This window comes from Coffea arabica, chromosome 10c, assembly GCF_036785885.1.
Source record: "Coffea arabica cultivar ET-39 chromosome 10c, Coffea Arabica ET-39 HiFi, whole genome shotgun sequence".
In the NCBI taxonomy this organism is placed as follows: Eukaryota; Viridiplantae; Streptophyta; class Magnoliopsida; order Gentianales; family Rubiaceae; genus Coffea; species Coffea arabica.
In genome coordinates this window covers 30,887,111-30,906,517 of record NC_092329.1, presented here as the reverse complement: position 1 = coordinate 30,906,517, position 19,407 = coordinate 30,887,111, and the positions used below count along the sequence as shown (strand labels likewise).

The following is a 19,407-nucleotide window of genomic DNA, read 5'->3' as shown; positions in this document are numbered from 1 at the left end:
GTTTGACCAAATAACGAATCGATTCCTGAGATTTGACCAAATAACAGATTCCTCCCCCACACTAACTTCTGTCACTTATAAGTAACGGAAATAGCCAAAAGTCTGAATAACCCTTATTGATTTCCATCAAATTTGGGTTAATTACATCTACCTCCTTTGTGGTTTGACCAAACTACCATTAAATGTCTGTGGTGTGGTAATATTACAAGTACCTCCTTTTTAAGTAACCCCGTCTAAGACACTTAAATAGAAGTAGTAAAATGTCATATTGACCCTCTCTGTAAAACTCGTAGTTAGAGAAAACTTACCGTTAAAAAATCGAAAGTGGTTTCAATAATAACAAATTAAACTAAGAGTTTGCTACTTAAATAAAACAGTTTTTAACCAGTATAAAAGAAAAAAATAAAACCAAGCATGTAATAATCAAAATTGATAAAATATGTGCATAAAGGAACAAAAGAAAGAAAATGAAGAAAGAAGGAAAGCCTAGAAAACAAAAAAGAAATTAAAATGTGAAAAGCAAAGAAAGGAATGGAAAAAAAAAGTAGAGTGAAAAAAAGAAACCGACAATTGAGTGATGAAAGAAAATTTATAGAAGCATTGAAAAGGTTCACTCAATCCACCACAAAAGAGTCTTTACAAGTCTGTAACCCTTTGTCGGCCAATAATCTTGTTTGTTGTATTTCCCTTCTCTGCAACTACCACAATCACATCAACCAATCCAGAGACGAGTAAAATCTCAAACTCACTCAAATTGGCAGTGAGGAATTAACGGTTATCAACCAGGATCTGACTGGATTCATGCGGGTATTTAGAGTTCCAAATAATCATTTTTTCAACTCTGGGTTATATCTGTAGTTGGTTATTGGGTTTGATATTATCAAATGGGTTTTTTCTCTGCTTATAACGGAGTTAAAAGCATGGTTGTTATGGGAATAATAGAGATGAAGGCAATTAAATTTCTATAAATTTATTATGATTTTGACAGTGAAAACGTGCTCACCAAGAAAATGATCATGAAAGTGGGTATCGATAATATATCTCGATGATTTTGCTGCCATAGTTATGTCAACGGTGGTAAATGGAGTAGGTTAGGTTTTGAAGAAAAGCAACGAAGGGAAGGGGAAGGTTATGGATTTAGGGGCAATCTAGGCATTTCATTAAATTTGTATGATGGCATCATTATAATCTTAATAGTCAACAACAACAGACTAACGGGAGGGGTGTATCTGTTATACGTCTTTCAATTTGAGGGACCTTTTTGTAGTTTGTCTAAATTTCAGGGAGTAAATGGTAATTTGGTTAAACCTTAGGGGAGGTAAATGTAATTAACCCTAAAAAATATGTTAAGTGATCGACCGATGCAGTTTTAAATACTTTCTATCTCTACTCATTAGTATGTTGTGTATGCTGCATAACGGATTGGGACAAGGGGCACGTGCAACCGTTCCCAACGGTTTCAGTCATTTTCAACAGCGCGTAACTTTAGTTACACACGGCGTAACTTTATTTTCGCAACGTGTAACTTTAGTACAAATTTTGCGGGCCCCACACACGGTGTGAAAATCGATGCACAACTTGTTATCTGGATCGCACAAAATTTTTTGGCCAAATCATGACCGTTCCTGCCCCATTTCCAACGGATTGAGATCCTCTGCAGTCACAATAGTGACTGTATTGTGACTGCAGAGTACAGTTAAAGGTGGGAGATTTGGAAGTTCTGAAATTTGTTAGAGTAGATTAAATATAAAACACCAATTTTAATGTGTTAAAAAATTGTTATATTTTTTATTTTATTGTATTAGTGTTTACATTTGTTATGTTAGTATCTATATTAATTGTGCTACGTTTTACATTATACTGTGCAGTTGATACTAATGACAACTGAAGCCTAGGGATGGCAACAGGGAGGGATTAGGGCGGGGGATTGGGGGACCTACAAACTCCACCCGCCCCCTCCCCATCCCCCGTCCCCCCGCTCCCCCCGCCCTATCCGCGCTTCCCCCGCCCTATCCGCGCTTCCCCCGCAAATGCTCCCGTGGGGCTAATAAAAATTTGTTACATAATTTTATTATGGTTAAATTTTAGCAAATAATCAAGTATTAAAATATCAACACATTATTAAATTATTATTCATTGTAATTTTACAATTGAAACTTATAAAAACAATCAAATAAAAATTATTTGAATACAATCCAACGCGATGAAATAAATATAACTAAAGTAGTCAAGTTTTTACTTTTGGCACAACTACAATCACTAATTCATTATTGTGTTTGTGCTTTTTTCAAGAAAAAAAATGTTATTGTATTAAGTGTAATTAGGGATTTAATATAAATGTCTTAGTAAATTTAGTATAATCAATTAATAATTTGTATTAGTACACATATATAATTATTAGTATAATTAATAATATCAATTATATTAGATATACTAATAGATATTATATAATACATATAACTAATAATATCATTATCATAAGTTTGTAACTAATTAAATTATATATTATATATAATTATATACATATATATTTTATATATTTATTTTTTTAAAACGGGTGGCGGGCATGGGGGGAGTGTCCACGCCCCACCCCAACCCCCTCCCCATTAGCCCCCCGCGGGGCAGATGCCTGCGGTTACCCGCTCCATTGCTATCCCTACTAAAGCCCTTGATCCATTGCATGACATCGTCATTGACGTAACTGAACGGGCACTCCTCAGTTCTTGGTAAGAAGAGGGCCGAAATAATAAAAACTAATAAAAATAAATTAAAATGTGTTTTGTAACTTGTGGCAGGAGAGACTCTTAAGAGTTTTCTCTCTTATTAAATTCGGGATTGAAATCTTATACTTGGTAATTGGGGATGGAAAGAGTATAGAAAGGAATGGGAGAATTATAAAAAAAAAATGGAGCATACATGTTTGAATGGGTTCGTGACAACTATTTTTGTAACTCTAGAGGTAAAGTATAAGTCAAATTCTACCTTGTACAAAAATTAAGTTTCATTCCGCACAATTTTATTTGAGTTTGGTTCACAAATTAATTAAGCAAATCACAAATAAAATTTGATTGTGGCTAAGGTTAAAGTTCTAGAAATTAGAGGTTTTGATTTAAATCTCCCACTCCGCTTCTTAAATTCCATACTTGTTTAAAAAAAAAAAAGAATTGGCATTAAATTATGTCTCAATCCCCTTAAAACTTAGTTGAATAAGCATATATTTTGCTTTTCCCCCCTTTCTTTTAAGGCGAGCCAAAATAAAATTACCATTAGAGAAAACTTTGTTTCCAGGCCCTAGAATAAGATCCTAGAATTTCTAGTGATCCGGTTTGACCATGAATTGACCTTCTTCCCGAGTTGGTTAAGAGCACAAAATCATTTTAGTAAAAATCAATCAAAATTATCAAAAATCGGTCAAACCAATGATTCAATTCCACTATTTTGACTCGGTTCGATTGCTTTCCTCTTTTGTTATTTCCAAACATAATTTGAGAAATTGTAAAACTTTCATTTATTAATAGGAACAAAAAAAAAAAAGGCTACCTATTTAGTATAAACATCAAAATTACTCATACCCCTAAACAATCTCTAAACCAGGAAGTTTTTATCTCTATCATCTTATTAATTTATCATCAATGGTTCCAACTTTAATTAGAAAGCCATATTCCTAACAAAAAATAAATAAATCTTGAATTGGGTATGATTTATTTTAATTTAGTTTTTTAAGTAGTTTTGAGAATGGACATATTTTAGATATGAATTTACATTTTTATACATAATTTTTATGTGTATATACGATAGCAAGCTTGATATTTTTGGAACGTTTTATATAGTTGACCAAAATATAATCAAGAACTTAATTTCAATATTTTTAAAATTATAAAAATAAAAAATAATTATAACATCATGCTGATATCAACGGATTGTTGTGAAGAGTCTGATCGATTGACTCTGATCCATTAGTTTATATGAATCACTGTTTGGTCTGAATTTAACGCCATTGAGAATTTCACAAAAACACTAAATCTGTCCACCCATAAACAGCCTGACAATTATCTTCACTGCGTAGACAAATCATTTACAAAAGCGAAGCATAATGTAATAAAATGAGAAGAGAAAATAATCATTTTGGTCCTTTATCTTCTGAAACTTTACAAACATGGTCCCTTATTTATCACTATGTCCCAATGTAGTTTCTTATTATCACAAAAATTAACAATGAAGGACCCTTGATGATAAATTAAGAAAATGTAATGGAAAAGTCATCTAAGTTTCATGCATACCATTAAAACAACAATTAAATGGGGGAGGATTGGGCTGGATGGTAGGATATGAGGGATTATAAATAGAAAGTCCTGAATTCCTAATATCCCATTAACTTAAAAAAAAAAAAAACCAACAATAACAATTAGATAACCGATATGGTCCCTTAACTTTAAAGTTTTATTTGAGTTATCTCAGCTAAAGGATAGGAAGTTTTGCTAATTTACATAAAACATTCATGGACAACAACAGAGACCTCTCACTGGAATTTTTTTTTTCTATGGGCATGTTCAATATCATCAATATCTAATAAGCAATACTCAACAGTTACCCTGACCACCAAGCGCCAAGAAAATGCAATCACTCATCTGAATTTATTCTTTGATACTTTTTTTTTGGGGGCTATTCTTTGATACTTCCACACACAGGAAAAGCAATGATTATTATTACTATTGATTATACAGAAAGGGAGCATTCAAGGCTCAAGGGCACTTGGGCTTGTTCCCTCGGGTCTTCAATCTGGCATAGCAGGGACAAAGTTCCTTGTTTCCATAAGTTCCTGGTGGAACACAGTTGCACCTTGCACAGCAGGCCTTGCACGTTCTAGTGCAAACATTCTTTCTTGATGCCTTGCTACATCTTCTCGAGCATGCATAGCTGCAATCTGTATTACAGCATAAAAAATTATAAGTTCACGGGAATTTTAAAACTTAAGAGCTAATCTTCAACCAAATTTGTCTGGGAAATTTCAAGAACTAGAGTTAGCTAAGGATTTGAATTTAACTTATGACTTACTAATTTTTGGACGTTTAGACCGACCATCCACCTGCATGAAAAGGTAACATATCAAAATCAGAATTAGCAGGAACTAGATAATGATTTTCTTTTTAAAGCACGGGTGGTCTGTTGATTAGTTTTCTTATTTATATTTATACTGGATCAAGTTATACGTTTGAAAACATGCATTTTTTTCTTTCTCTTTTAAAATGGTCTCCTGAGCAAAATCAGAGTGTTAGCCCATCTCCCTAATAATTTGTCTTGGACGTTGTCTCGTCAAGAGTCGAGGCTGCGTGTAGTCGATGTCGGGCATTTGCAGCCACATGGTATACGTCAAAGATTGGTCCACTGGCAACCTAAATTCCAAAATAGTGTTAGGGCTTAGGATCCTTCGTATTTAAGCTTGTACTTTTTGATGTTATGCTCCATTTTGTGTCAAGGTAAACAGTAACACCAAAGTATAATAGAGGCTCCAAATATAGGGTAAATAGTATAACATGAAATGTAATACCAAAATTGTAAAAGTGGATCCAAAGTTAACCAATTCCCCCTCCCAATTCCCCTCTCCCTTCCCTTCTCAATTCTGTAGAATCCTTCTTATAGCATTTAGGCCTTATTCTTAGTTGATTATTTTAACTAATTATAGGTTCTGATTTTGAACAATTGATTCTTTTTTATGCCCACATTGACTTTACATTTAGGTTATATATTTTTAATGATAAAAAAGGATAAACTCCATAACCTACCAAAAAATAATTCTTACTGCTTCTAACTATTCTTCATAATCACTTTCCACAATCGGATTTTCACTAAGCAAACGAGAACAAGGCCCTATATTCCCACCATATCTGTACAATCTCAATCAGACAAGCTTTCACTACTGTGGTATACCTTCAAAATTCAAATGAAGAAGTTTGGAGGCAGAACAGTTTGAAGTTAATGATTCAAGAGAGTGAACGAGGAAAGGAATATGTCAAAGCAGACTAATTGAAACATTAATCATATGTAAAGATCAGGCAAAGAGGAACTAACTCAAGACTGCAAAAAACAAAGGGAGAAATGCTAAACATGAAAACAATATAAGAGGAACTAACTCAAGACTGCAAAAAACAAAGGGAGAAGTGGGATTAGTCGGGCCGCCTTTACGGACTTGACCCGGACACCCACTCCGTCGACAAAAAAAAAAAAAAAAAAACCATCTATGAAATGATTTCCAAACTCTATTCAAATTGTTACATATTCTTGTCCAAATTACAAGGAAGGAAGAGCTTTTCTTCATCAATTGTGGGCTAACAAATAACTTAGCTCATGGATTTCTACCTAGTTGTTAGATATACTTCGCATTTTTAACCAAATATTTGAGTATCTCTATAATGAAGTCAGTATGAATTCTAGTTTTTTTCCTCAGCTTTTTGACTGATTTATAGATCTTCTTGGTATAGTTTGTTTACGTTGTTAATTATATTTAATAGATAATCAATTATAATTACCTACTTCATAAGGCTTGGGGTTGCCATGTCAAAGGATGCAAATTTGTACATAGACCAAGTTTACATGGACCATATCTCAGAAGATAAGCGGGGCCTTAGGTGAACTCCATTAGTGGAAACTAAAATTTATGTGAGATGGCCCATTTAAACCGTGTTCGGCTTCGGAACCTCTGCCTAAAGGCAGCAATGTGTTGAAAATTCAGGGAACTTCTACTGTTTATATGAAATATTAACAAAATATGAAAAATAAATGAAGTGGACTGCTACAAGTTTGTTGGTAAGAGGCCTAACGATTCCATGGAAAAATTACAACATAAAGATTGAGAAGGAAAAAAACTTAAAAAAGGAGGAAAAAAGAGGAAAACCTAGATGAACGACCTGATGGGTCTGAGGAGTGGTGGTGCCACTGATGGACAATGCCTCTGTGAAAACCTGAAATATGTGAAATGTAGAAAGTAAACACAACTGGAAACTGCAAGTACAGGCAATGACATTTTCAGCTATCAAGAAAGATCAGCTTATTGCCCTTTGCTAGCTAGTTGGTGGCGCTAGCGACCTGAAACAAACCTGTAGAAGGAGGATGGCCACAAGGAAAAGGCTGAAAAGCTTCATTTCTTGAAGAGGGATCTTGAGGTATGTATAGGGAGGAGTCAAAAGAAACAATGCTGGTGAAGATGATAGTAATTGAAAGCTTCACAAACAAAGCCGTTCAATGAGTAGAGCCTTTTATACGCCATCATGCGTGAAAGATTAAACTTTGTCGTCCTTGTATATTAACGAGTATAGATACATGTTATTTAATTCTAATATAAATTTGAACTTCAATTCTTAAATATACAGCAATGCATTTATGTTTCTTGGTATATTGGCGGTGGTACATAAAAAATTAATTATGTGTTTTCTTAATTTTTATTTACGTATACTTCTTTTTTCCCATCAATTGTTTTTTCATTACGATTTGTAAGATATTTTCTTGTTTATTTCGTTTTTGTATGTCCAATTTGCCAGCCTAGTAGATCATGTTGGAGGACCATAGAGATGCACCAAATTTGGTATGTTGTCGCATTATTTATTACGTCCAGAATATTCCACGGCATGAAATAATTTTTGTGACCTTCTTATTATTTTTAATTGTTTTCACACCCTATATTTTTTTGAAGCCCCTCTATTTCAAACTTCTCATAAGTTCATTTTTAAACTCATTTGATAAAAGGGAAATGGGGCCTCACCAGTTCCATTTCATACAAATTGGTGAAAATTAATAATTTACTCTCAATATACACCAAATTATCCTCAATTTATACTAAATGATAATAATTAACTTATACCAAATTGTACCTAATTCACATCAAACTAGACCTGATTTACACCAAAACTCTATTGATTTATACCAGATCTCAACTTATATGAAATTATACGAAACACAAATTGTGAGCCCCGTGTCTATCTGGAACGTCTTAGAAGATAAGAGGGGCAAGTCAAATCATGTTTTTCGGGGTTCACTACAAAACAGTCGTCCGAGTCTAACGGGCATTTACTTCATCTTTGGAGCAAAATGGCTACTACCCTCCGGTGAAGGGCCCTTTCACTTCTATGTCTTTTATCTTTGCAAGATTGTTTTATCATTTGCTGATTTCTTCAAGATTTAAGGCAATAGCACAGCTGTTGCTGCTTGGATGGTCGGAGAAACGTATGGGCGATAAAGCAGATGGTCCCTTGCCACGATATGATATTGGATTTTCTCTAAATCTTTCATAACAAAGATCGGACTGAATTGAATGCAGTGCATGCATTGCACGAGCCAAGTTCTTTGGTGCTGTCTGTCGACAGGCTGGCTCAATTTGTTGGATGAAAAAAGAAAGAAAAGACAAAATTTTGTTGCACAACAAAGTAAGAGCATCGCTTTACTTCAATTTTTATTGCTTTGGTGAAGCATTTCACAAATCGGCCCATTTTGTTGATATATAACACACACACGTCTTCTTTCTCTCCGCTTCTCTCTAGAAAAAATTCTCTAAATAAATTTCCTTCAACTCTCCCATTGGAGAGAATCTGATCGTTTTCCATGGAAAAAACCCTCTCTATAGTTTCTTTTCAATTGTGTGAATAAAAAATCTCTTAGAATTTTCTAGTGAGAGTTTATTCTCTCCTTAGAATTGTCTAGTGAGAGTTTTAGTTTCTCTTAAATTTTTTAGTGAAAGTTTTATTCTCTCCTAGGAATTCCTAGTAAGAATTTTTGATAAATTTTCATTTTTCTTTTATTATATCTTAGTTTTTTCAGATTTTGATTATCAAATCTAAAATTTCTTGGATTTATTCAATAGATCTCACCATAATATTTAAATTTGAAGTAGCTAATCAGTAGATCTGACGATTTTAAGCATGCACAGATGTTCGTGGAGTTACAATAATTTTTTAAACTACGATCATTTTTTAAATTTGGATCTTTACAATGTAATTTTTATTGTTTTTCAGATATGGAGTATCCTTTCTTTAGATCTATTCTTTGATATTTGTGTATGTTTGATGATATAATTTCTGATATTAGTGTAGATTTTAATGAAATTATGATATTTTATATAAAAAAACACACACACACACACAAATTTGAGTAAATTTTATATACACTTATAGTATATATACTACTACCATTAAATCCATGATACATGTCAAAAAGTATAATTTCAAATTTAAATTTTATATAACTGTCATTCATCTAAATTTAACAATGTATACACTGTCAGTGCATATAAAATTAATCTTACATATATAAACACAATCAATAGGGAAAAAATTAACAGTTCTCATGCACAGTGAAATCAATATAGTGTAGATTTCCAATTTTTCTTTAAAATATTTACTGAATTTCTCAAGAATTGCGAAACAAGAGCAAACAAAGATTGGCTACAGTAAATAAATAACTTAACTGAATTTATGTGTACGAGCATTCTATTAATGTTCGGTTCAATCTCCAGTGACACCTTTACAAGAAAGGATATTGGATGATTATTTCACTTGCCCCTTGCTTTGTATTTTTCGACGTTTCACAAGCAAATTCTTTGATATAGTACCCTAATTGCCCTAGACTTGTATTCTATCCCTGCAAGATTCAATTACCAATTGGAGACTTTATCCATGTGGAGTTGCCTATGAACGGAAACCAGTCAATACATGGTTAAAAACACATTTTCCTTCAACTTTTTATAAACGTTTTGAAATACGTGGTTCACAAAATGTTTTTTACCAGTTAAATAGTGCTTAAAAAACATTTTTTAAACAAAATTTTTTTTGACTAATTGTTTGGAGTAATCTCATCTTCACATGTATTTCCAACAAAAAGAAATAATATATATTAACAGTTAAGTCATCACCAAAGCATCATCGCGGTGGCAAAGGATTTGGCATTCTATTGGAAATAATTCTTAGAACATTCGCTTAATTTCTTTTTAGCAAGTTCATTGTTTTGTAGAAAAGTAATTAGTTTCTTGATTGTTTGGTGGGCAAAATACCCCAAGTGGCCTTCAAACTATTATGAAATTTAACTGTTGACCCTTCGATTATTAACTGATAAGTTTTAACTCTTCAACTAATTAAAACATATAATTATAACCCTTCCGTCAGATTGAATCATTATGTCTAACAGAACTATAGGATTCATAGGATGGGCAAAATGGCCAATGGCTCTCAAATTATTACAAAATTCAACTTTTGACCCTCCAACTATTAATTGAAAAGTTTTAACCCTCCAACTAATTAAAATGTATAATCCTAGTCTTCCCAACAACTTGAGTAGTTATGTCAAACATAAACATCTATTGATAAAGAATTTGGGATGTGGCCATCTAACCTATTTTTGACGAATCAAGAAGGTTTAGGTGTAATGATGTAAAGCTCGGAGAAATCTCACTAGAGAATTGTTAATTTGAAAAATTTAGAATGTTCAAGTTTGGAAGAAAACAAAGGCTTGTTGGAATACTCCCAGAAAAATGAATTGTATGACTAATTTATGTCATTAAGAGAAGCACATGAGCGCAATGAATCTAGAACAACACCAAAAATCGAGTTAAATTCCAAATGACGGCAACTCAATTTCTTCAAGTTGCCTATCCTTGTTGGAATCTCTTTGTTCAGGGTTTCGAGTTTTCAATTAATTTTGGTCAAGTTCAGCAATTAGAGACTTGGTAAATTAGTTATGAGTCAAATGGAGGTAAAAAAAATTTTACCCTATCACATGTCCTATGAAGATGAAAATGCCCCTCAATTATGCCCATGCCCATGCACATGGTGATGCTTCTATTCAACGTACCAACTCAAGTTAACGAAAAGATTAGGATTATATGTTTTAATTAGTTGAAAGGATAAAATTTATCAGTTAATAATTAGAGGGTCAAAAATCAAACATTATAAGAGTTTAAGGGCCACTGCTACACATGTCATGCTATTTCTATTAAATATAACGACTCAAGTTGATAGAAGGGTTAGGATTATATATTTTAATTAGTTGGAGGGTTAAAACTTATTAGTTAATAGTTGGAGTAACAAAAGTTAAATTTCATAATAGTTTGAGGGCTATTGAAACATTTTGCCCTTCTTTAGTTAGTTGAAGTAGTTGCAAAGTTATTTCTGGTTCTATATAAGTTTATGAATTAGCAATTGTTTCCTATTATTATTTGATTCTTGGTCGAGTAACATTCTCTATAAATAGGTAAATTGGCATTCTAATACACAAGAAAAGAGATGAAAGAATTCTTGGCAGGAGAGAGTGGTTATATAAGGGTTGAACTTGGGAATCAAGTTGCAATCTTATAGTCTTTTCTCTGTCATAATAAGAACATATTTTTCTTTCCATAATAGGTTTGGTGATTAAGGCAAATCACGTTAATTTTATGTGTGACTCATTATTTGTGCTAGTTCTTGTTATCTATTAAATTGTTAGCATTTCATATTTCAAATAGTTAGCTTGATACCCCAACAAGTGGTATTAGAGCTCTACTGAGGTTTTGATTAACTATTTAAGATTGAGTGATTGGTGGCATACCATGACATTTGGGAATATACAATTTTCAATTCAACAGTTTAATTGAACTACAAGTTTCACTCTTTGCAAAGAAGAGTGAAGGGTGTTTTAGTTCAATGGGGCTTGTCAAAAAGCATTGAATGGCAAGAACTGTGACAGCCCCACCTCATCCTAAGGCGAACCAAAGGGTTCGGCGGACCGCCTACCCAATTCTCGCCAGGACTACGGAGTCGATACACACAAATCCAACATAGTACGCGCGATAGGATCCAAAGAAAACGAACAATCGGAAACTACATATATTTACATTGGAGTCTTGAACAAATTAACATACAGTGCAATCCAAGGTATTCATACTATATACTCCCTCCGTCCCATTGAAAGTGTCATGCTTTCTATTTTGGTCTGTCCCAAAATATTTGTCACTTACCAAAAATGGTTGTAAACTTTATCAATAATTTCCAATACTTACCCCTGTCTCACCTGACTAAAAAGCAGGTGTTATTATGGCCAAAAAGTCTTCCGTCAAGACTTGCAACTTTTCCAGTTTAGTTGATGGTTTTGCACGCACCAACCAACGTGAAATGATTGCTGTCCGTGGCTTCACACTCTACTTCAAATTAGAATAAGTCACATGCCAATCAATAAACATATGGACCCCACTATCACATTTTGACCATCCATTCTGCAGCTTTTGTGTTTAAACGAAGGGTAACATGGAAAACACGGATGAATTTTTAAAAAATTGAGCACTGTTGATAATAAGTTGGAGTCCCGAAAAGTGACAAACTTTTCGGGACGGAGGGAGTACAATACAATTAGGGCTTCGTTTTCCAAAAGAGCTTAACAACATGACGTATATACTAGCTTGACCCTTTTCTTCCAAAACCGTGATCCAAGCCCAAGCCCCAAATAGGATACATGAACGGGGTAAATAGTTTTATATACATACGTTTGTAATTTACAAATAAAAGGAAAATATTGTGATCCAAGTACATTCAGAGTTTCCAACCATCGAGGAGCTTTACATAAGAATATATTAAAACTAGCTCAACTCGTACATCAAAACATCATAATCTTCAAAAGTTGTTCCCTGTAAGGAAAACAAAATTTAAGGGAGTGAGCTTTTGCCCAATGAGGTACCATCACTCAGGCATTCAAGGAGTACAAAATCACAATGATACACTATTCAAATAAGTTCATCAAGTGAGCACAACAAACATCACATTGTAAAAGGATACGGTTGGCTCTCAAGAGTCCTTTTCCACTTTTAGCATACTTGATCTCACCTCATTGACGCTCCGTCAATATATAAAAGTAACCAATACCATAGACCCCACTTTACTCCAATTTCCTTCCACCTCACATACCCCTACCGCGCCCGAACTCCAAACAGTTCAATAAATGGGAATGCTCGAATATACCGGAATCAAGAGTCTCATACTCAAGGATTCCTACATAAACAGTCCCCATGGCTTGTCAATTTTCTCGACCAAACCCTTGCTGGCTCAATTCAATTGACCACCAATGGAGTTAAACTCAGTGATAACAGTAATGGTCGTTGGATACATGTCCAAATGACACCAATTCAAATATGTTCAAGTGCAATTCAATTAATACAGTAAACAGTCGCATAAGCCATAGAGCGCGAGAGTGATAAAATACACCCTCGTCTCAACCAATTTCATCCATACACATAAGCATTCAAGTCATAAATTTCAGGTATAACAAAGCCATGAAGCAACAATCACGTGAGTAGTACACTCACCAAGCAAACACAGAGTGAAATCACAAATTTCTGTCTAACGAGCGCTCCGCGACACCGGCACTTCCTAAAACATTCAATAAAATACAATGAGACTCGAATACGAGTTATAAACCGAATCCACATACTAATAGAGTAAGACCAAATAGAACGTATAAGTGCAAAATCAAGCTAGGACATGTGCGGAAATGAAGTTTAAGTTGGAAAACAAAAGACAGATTTGATGTTGCTTAGCGGAACGAACACCACTGAAGCTACACTTATTGGATTGAGATACAATTTACACTGTTTCGAAGCTAAGATAAAGGGCTACAACTTTGATGAAGGCCACTCAGTCCAGTTCATATTGTAGCTAGGTCAAAATTTCAATGTGCCAAACCAGAATCGCACAAACAGGTTAACTAACCACATTACAGTTAAACGATGATAACTTAGGCTATTGAAGTCCAATTGAGGTGTTTCTAGGGCCGTTAGAAAGCTAAGATACAGCAATACAACTTTTGTGTTTTGACCAAATTCTAATTCGGTAAGGATCAGGGTGAAAAGTCTTGGTCAGATTGGGTGAAGTGTCAACTCTGTCCACCGAACTCTACCTAGGGCAGTCTGGGGGTATTTCTATATTTTCACAGGCTACAGAGCTCGGATTGGGCTGAAAATTTATAGAAAACTATAAAACATCATTTCCTACAACTTTTATGTTTTAACCTAAGGCTGATTCGGCCTCCAACCTAGCCGAACAGAACCGGACAGAACAGGGGTTAGTTGAAACCCTAATCTGGAAATTTCGGTACAAAGCGGAAATTTTCCGCAAATAGTTACAATTTACGTATCAAAGCTTCATTCTAGACCATTCCAAACCATCATACATGGCCAACCAATATTAAACATATAAAAACAGAAAAATCATGAATAATTATGAAAATTCACCAATCTCTACCAAAAGTCACAAAATCGTGCACAAAACCAACTCTATGACTAACACAAGTCATTAATTTCACATCATCAAAACCAAAGAAGGAATTTCTTAACTACTCACCTTGCAACCTCAAGAAAAGAGCCAACTTAGCACCACTTTCTTCCAAACAACTTCACCAACAACCTTACTACTACTAAACTAAGGGTTTTTATGGAGAAATTGGAAGTTTAATCGGTTGGATTTGGTGATTGAGCAAGATTGAGAGCAAGAGGGTTGAGAGTTTTCTTTTCTTTTCCTGTTGAGAGGACCAGCTATAGGAATGAAGAAAATGAAGATTTTTTTTGTCAATTTTAAGCTTTGAGTAAAGTTCATGAATAGTAGTCAAAGTCAAGATTGAGTCACAAAGTGACACTTGTCACTTTCTTTAATTCAAAGCTATCCTTTTGTCTCTCCAACTCTCATCCATCTAGTAACCTCTAATTATCTCTTAACACCTGATAAATTAAACATGATATACAAAACTTAACCTAGTTGGCCAAATTTTACCGAACTTACCGCACTAGTGGGTCCCACATCCGGTATATACTCTTAAAACCTCATGAACTAACTTGTACTAGAAAGATAATTTAAAACCCCTATTTGCTCATAAAAATTATTTGTAAAATTTTTCGAATAAAGAAAATGTGGATAGGTGTGAGTGGTAAAGGTTACAAGAGAGATCGGTGATAATGGCTGATATTTACATACTCATCGATGCATGCATAGGCATGCTAGCACATGTTCATTGACATGGATGTTGATAAAAGGAACTTATATGGTTAATCAAGTACCAATAAAAATAGAGCCAACAAAGTAGTTGGTAGAGGAAGGATGTATGCATCAGCTAAGGGACCTAAAAACTAGGGAAGTGGTGGATACATTATCTCTAAAATAATGAAAGTGGAAAGTTACTACTACCCATGATGAAGTTTAGGTAGATGACGTGGATGATGTAGATGGTGGGTTCATCAAACTGCTCTCGGTTTTTGGAGGGAACTTGTCATTATAAATATAAGAAGTAGCATCAGATTGAGAACAAGACTTTAACTTCGACAAATTTGATTTTTTTTTAAATAGCTTTCTTAGAAATCTTAGGCTAGAAATTAGATATATTTATGTATATTTATAATATAAATTTATATTATGTATTATATATAATATAATACATTTATATTAATATACATAATATTAATTATACATTTATACATAATATTAATACATAATTATAATATATTAATTTATACATTTATATAATATTTATTTATAATTTATACACATTTATAATAATATACATTTATACATTCATTAATATATTTATATTATGTATTATATATAATATAATACATTTATAATTCATTTACATATTTATTTATAAATATATAAATATATTTATTTATAAATATTTATAAATGTATTATAAATGCATAAATGTATATAAATATATAAATATAAAAATTATAAATTATAAATTGTAATATACATTTATATAATATTCATTTATAATGTATACATTTGCAATAATAAACATTTATACATTTATAAATATATTTATATTATGTATTATATATAATATAATACATTTATATATTTTTATATAAATATATAAAAATATTTTTTATAAATATTTATAAATGTATTATAAATACATAAATGTATATAAATATAAAAATTATAAATTATAATATACATTTATATAATATTCATTTATAATTTATACATTTATAATAATATACATTTATACATTTATAAATATATTTATATTATGTATTATATATAATATAATACATTTATAATACATTTATATATTTTTTATAAATATATAAATATATTTATTAATAAATATTTATAAATGTAATATAAGTGCATAAATGTATATAAATATAAAAATATAAAAATATAAAATTTATAATTTATAATTTATACATTTATGTAATATTCATTTATAATAATATACATTTATACATTTATAAATATATTTATATTATGTATTATATATAATATAATACATTTATATATAAATATATTTATTTATAAATGTATATTGTTATAAAAATATAAAAATTATAAATTATAAAAATAATAAAAAATGTGTTTTAAAAATACATCTAAAAATAATCCATAAAACATCTACAATAAAAGTTTTCATATTAGTTTTTCAAAAATAACTCCAAAACTAACTAATCCAAACGGACTTGTATTTAAAAAACGAAATGCTACAGTATTGTTTTTGAAAAACGACCCTAAAAACAGCTAATCCAAACGGACCCACTGTTGCTCCAAAGAAAGAGGCTGTGATAAGAAGCAGCCGAAGAAAGCATTGTTTTGAGTTAGGAATTTCATTTTTATTTTTTAAATTTTCTGACATTTTTACGCTAAAAATCTATATTAACAGGTCATTTACTTGTTTCGGTCACATTAAGAGCTCAACTCGCTAGAATGACGTAAAAGGCTCGTTTTAAGGAGATGAGTGACTTTTTTGGTAAAAAAAAAAAAATTAAGTGAACAACTTGTGCAACTTTAAATAATTTGGTGACTTTTTTGGGCTATTTACTCTAGATTCTATACGTCAGTATTGTTCTTGATTCTTGAAACGGGTCTGTACTTACAAATTCGTGGGGAATTGAGCAAAGTAACTACTAGCAAAGACATTATTGGCAAATTCTGTACTCAATTGACTTCTTTATCTTGCTGATGTTTTAATAAAAGTAACTACTAGCAAAGACATTATAGACACAGAAAATGGCGTGGGGAATTGGCAGAATTAGACAAACCTAGCAAGATGAAGCACACCATTAATTACCACCAAGATATGGAAATACAAAGATTCGGCTCAACCCTTTCAATACAGCTAAACTAACAAGACCATCATATATATTCCCAAACCATGCGAAACAATTTTAAGGAAAGAAAAAATGAAAAAAAAAACAAATAACCCACAGAAAACTACTTATTAAAAGATTAATATTGTTTTATATCATCTAAAAGCATCAAATTGACATAAAGCATTTTTCACTTTTGCATTCAACATGTATTCTTGATCATAGTGATTTTGGTGCCATGCATTTGCATTCAACAGCATTCTTCATCCTTTTATGCTTTCCATTGGTCCCAATTGTTTCAGGGATATATATATATATATATGAGAAGGGGTCATTCGAGCGTATTTAAATAGATACTATATTTACATATGGATCCCTGCGTCGTTATATTCCATTTAGGATTAGGAATAGGAGTAATCAGACCTGCTTTTGACACACCTCTCCTTATTTGTTGGGACCCCATTCACCTCTTTGAGCTTCTATTGAATCGAGAAATAGGTTTAATTGTCCATCTTTTTGATATATCTAAGGAATTCTCCGGATAATTCAAATCGAAGCAATTGGATGTCCAACTCGGGCCTATATGACATGACCGATCAATAGAAATACCCCACCTTTGTCATATATTCCATACATCACACTAGATAGATATCATATTCATGGAATACGATTCATGCCTTGGTGGTGAAATGGTAGACACGCGAGACTCAAAATCTCGTGCTAAAGAGCGTGGAGGTTCGAGTCCTCTTCAGAGCATAATATTGAGAATGCTCGTTGAATGAGCAATTCAATAAGAGAGCTCGGATCGAATCGGTATTTATATATATATATATATATATATATATATATATATATATATATATATATAAGGGCACCTTTTTTTTTTAATTAAGGGCACTTGTGCCTTCCTCCATGAGTTGTCATGCGGGCATAGCAAGGGCAGACATCTTCATTCCCGGAGGTGCCTGGAGGAACGCAGTTGCACCTCTGGCAGCAAGTATTGCAAGCCCTAATGCACATTTTATGCCTCGAAGACTTGCTGCACCGATATGCACACTTTTCTGGACAATCTGTTAAAACAAAGTGCAAAGGCTTAATTGGAAAATTAATATTTGATTAAAAAAAATTGACCTAATAAAGCACATAAACTAATGACACTAGTAATATTAGGCATGTGTACCGATGGTGGCTTTTTCGACTGTCAGGTCGTTGTCACCATTTATCTGCAAATCATTTTGACAATGGTTATTAAATTAGCAAGATTTGCCTCCCTTAATTACATATATTCAAGAAAAACAGAAATAGTAGCTTTACAAGTTGGTTCAAATACATTATGGTTATTGTAACTGTTCGAATTTTATAGGAAATGTCAGCGTCGCAAACAGTTAGTATAATTTTTTTTTTTATTTTGAGAGAGTTAAAAAAGGATGTTTAATTAATGATCAAAATCCTATAGTATATGTACAAAATAAATTTTTTTTATATGTGAATGCAGAGATCTTACGGCTGGAAAAGCTCAAATATTCTTTTGAAGTGCATTCATTAATACATGATCAAGCAACAAAATATGGGATTTTTGCTCATGCTAACTACTTCAAGTATGCTAATTCTATGAAAATGGTAAAAGGGAAACAAATTTTCCAGTAATGGCTGAGATTTTAACAAATTATTTTTCTGAAAAGTGAACTTTATTGTTAACAAAACTAAAGGTTGCCTTCCTTGATGAACATATATTCGTCCCCTCCCATTTCGGAGATTCTGACTTCCAGGATTCCGACATTCTGACTCATATTTCTTCATGTATATGAATGTAAACTTGCAAGATTACTGTGTCAACTTGGAATTATCTCACCTAAAAGCATCAAATATAGAACAAGATTAAATAGGCTTGCAAGAACTCTTGACCTACCCCATGAACAAGGATTAGACAGAGGAAAGCCACAAGCAGTGCTGCGTTTTTTGAGCTCGCCATATCAAAAGTTGGAAAGTACAAAATTTTCTAGCAGAAAGAAAAGAGAAGAACTGACATAAATTGTGTGAAAAAAAAGTGATGACCATTTCTTATATAGGAAAATGTCCATATCGATTTAGGTAATTTGGGTGGTTTATTTCCTTTACGTGTACGTAGGAAAATCAAGTGACTCTAACAGACTTCCTATTCATCCATTTTAAATGCAATTTCTGCCTGACACGACCAAGTCTTAGCAGTGATCCGTTGAAGTCTCCATTCTGAAGCTATTAGTATGCTACATCTATCACTCTGTTTAGGGTAAAAACAAATTAAGCACTTGGGAGTTAAATTTTAGCTTTAAGCTAAGACTAAT

General features: G+C 32.5%; 2 protein-coding genes and 1 long non-coding RNA gene across 3 annotated transcripts; all 3 read right to left on the bottom strand.

Moving 5' to 3' along the window:
- Positions 1-4,410: 4,410 nt before the first annotated feature.
- On the bottom strand, positions 4,411-7,250 carry LOC113714488 (cypmaclein-like). Its single transcript, XM_027238338.2, has 4 exons — positions 7,095-7,250; positions 6,906-6,959; positions 5,056-5,086; positions 4,411-4,924 (listed from the first exon to the last, which is right to left on the bottom strand). The coding sequence occupies exons 1-4, from the start codon at positions 7,137-7,139 to the stop codon at positions 4,743-4,745; spliced, it is 312 nt and encodes a 103-aa protein (XP_027094139.1). The 5' UTR covers positions 7,140-7,250; the 3' UTR covers positions 4,411-4,742.
- Positions 7,251-12,387: 5,137 nt separating this feature from the next.
- On the bottom strand, positions 12,388-13,411 carry LOC140015595 (uncharacterized). The gene is made up of 2 exons (XR_011822237.1): positions 13,313-13,411; positions 12,388-12,637 (listed from the first exon to the last, which is right to left on the bottom strand). It is a non-coding gene; the product is annotated as an uncharacterized lncRNA (long non-coding RNA).
- A 4,232-nt stretch (positions 13,412-17,643) lies between these two features.
- On the bottom strand, positions 17,644-19,074 carry LOC113714057 (cypmaclein-like). The gene is made up of 3 exons (XM_027237855.2): positions 18,993-19,074; positions 18,264-18,306; positions 17,644-18,153 (listed from the first exon to the last, which is right to left on the bottom strand). The coding sequence occupies exons 1-3, from the start codon at positions 19,053-19,055 to the stop codon at positions 17,972-17,974; spliced, it is 288 nt and encodes a 95-aa protein (XP_027093656.1). The 5' UTR covers positions 19,056-19,074; the 3' UTR covers positions 17,644-17,971.
- Between the last annotated feature and the right edge of the window lie 333 nt (positions 19,075-19,407).

Excerpts from the sequence above, each read along its gene's own strand:
- LOC113714488 (XM_027238338.2), bottom strand. The coding sequence starts at position 7,139 with ATGAAGCTTTTCAGCCTTTTCCTTGTGGCCATCCTCCTTCTACAG. Across the intron at positions 6,960-7,094 it reads TGGCCATCCTCCTTCTACAG|GTTTTCACAGAGGCATTGTC; the intron begins GTTTGTTTCAGG and ends CACATATTTCAG. Across the intron at positions 4,925-5,055 it reads GTCTAAACGTCCAAAAATTA|ATTGCAGCTATGCATGCTCG; the intron begins GTAAGTCATAAG and ends GCTGTAATACAG.
- LOC113714057 (XM_027237855.2), bottom strand. The coding sequence starts at position 19,055 with ATGGCGAGCTCAAAAAACGCAGCACTGCTTGTGGCTTTCCTCTGTCTA. Across the intron at positions 18,307-18,992 it reads GTCTAATCCTTGTTCATGGG|ATAAATGGTGACAACGACCT; the intron begins GTAGGTCAAGAG and ends AATGATTTGCAG. Across the intron at positions 18,154-18,263 it reads AGTCGAAAAAGCCACCATCG|ATTGTCCAGAAAAGTGTGCA; the intron begins GTACACATGCCT and ends TTGTTTTAACAG.